The sequence below is a fragment of the Octopus bimaculoides genome, chromosome 8, assembly GCF_046866305.1.
Source record: "Octopus bimaculoides isolate indiv1 chromosome 8, ASM4686630v1, whole genome shotgun sequence".
Classification (NCBI taxonomy): Eukaryota; Metazoa; Mollusca; class Cephalopoda; order Octopoda; family Octopodidae; genus Octopus; species Octopus bimaculoides.
In genome coordinates, this window is record NC_142935.1 from 55,731,086 (window position 1) to 55,732,245 (window position 1,160).

Here is a 1,160-nt window from a genome sequence, read left to right on the forward strand (position 1 = left end):
TTATTTTCTTCTTCCCTATCTGTCAGCTTGTCTCTCTTTTGTTTTGTTTCATTTAAAAACCAGCATCAATCATATATCATATCTGATGGAATGTCAAAAAATTTCCCTTTGCCTCATTGTTCTAGTGTCACCTCTCTATAGTGTTGACTATGAATTTCATAAGGAAACCAACAAGTCTCTCCATGAGTGAAACGAAATACATCTAACAAGTAAATAAAATATGCAGTCACACTTCCTCTACTTTCATTTTCACTTTCCACTGGGAGTTATCATGCTGTTACCCACTTGGGTACAATAGACAGATGCACTAGACGCACATTTCTTCTGGCGGCAGCATTTCATCTTGTTAAAAATAGTATGTTAGGGTCAGATGTCAAGTTATATTAGCACCATCTATGATAACAGTCCACTGACAGCTGAACCTCAGCAGCAATCTGGTGCTCCTCATGGACACAACTGGATCTAGGCATTTACCACTGGTCATCTATACAATTTCACACTGGCCCACATATCTTCCCACACTCTACAAACTTGCATATCCCTATTTTAGTTATCTCCATGCTGAAGTGTGGTCCACTGTTCTTCTACCAGGCATGGCATGTTTTCAGTTTAGATGTTTGTCGTTTACTTACCCATGGAGGGATATTTTCCACTGGTTAACTAAGGCTCTATCACGTCTTAGAAACAACACAACGCTACAGGTTAGTATACCTTCATGCTTCTTCTTTTACACCTTTTTCTTTCTTTTACCTTCATCCTTTGACACTTCCCTTTATTATCAATTTTTTTTTATTGATTTGATTATAATCTTTGTCACTTCTTCCCCCCACTACGTAATATAAAACATCAACAAGAAAATAAGTAAATTTCAAACAAATATCAAAAAATATTGTACTGTCTTCTCAAACTTCATGTAATGAAAAAAAGTAGAGTTAGACACTATTATGTCATTAGGAAATAATTTCATACTTTTTAATGAAGTTTATGAAACTTGGTTCTCTATTATGCTTCATTCATTTCTTCCTTTCTGCTTTCATTGTTATAAAACTTACGTTAAACATAAAATTCTATATACTTTACTACAATCCCATTTCTTTGAATATCTCGATTTTAATCAATAAAGCAATATGTGTGTGTGTGTGTGTATGTGTGTGTGTATG

General features: G+C 34.5%; 1 protein-coding gene across 1 annotated transcript in view; it reads left to right on the forward strand.

Moving 5' to 3' along the window:
* The first annotated feature begins 303 nt into the window (after positions 1-303).
* The window catches only part of LOC149134414 (uncharacterized), a 417,689-nt gene continuing 416,832 nt past the window's right edge, over positions 304-1,160 (forward strand). The window contains exon 1 of the mRNA XM_089356527.1: positions 304-701. Coding sequence (XP_089212653.1) covers positions 447-701 — 255 coding nt within the window. The 5' untranslated portion in view covers positions 304-446. The remainder of the gene's footprint in view (positions 702-1,160) is intronic.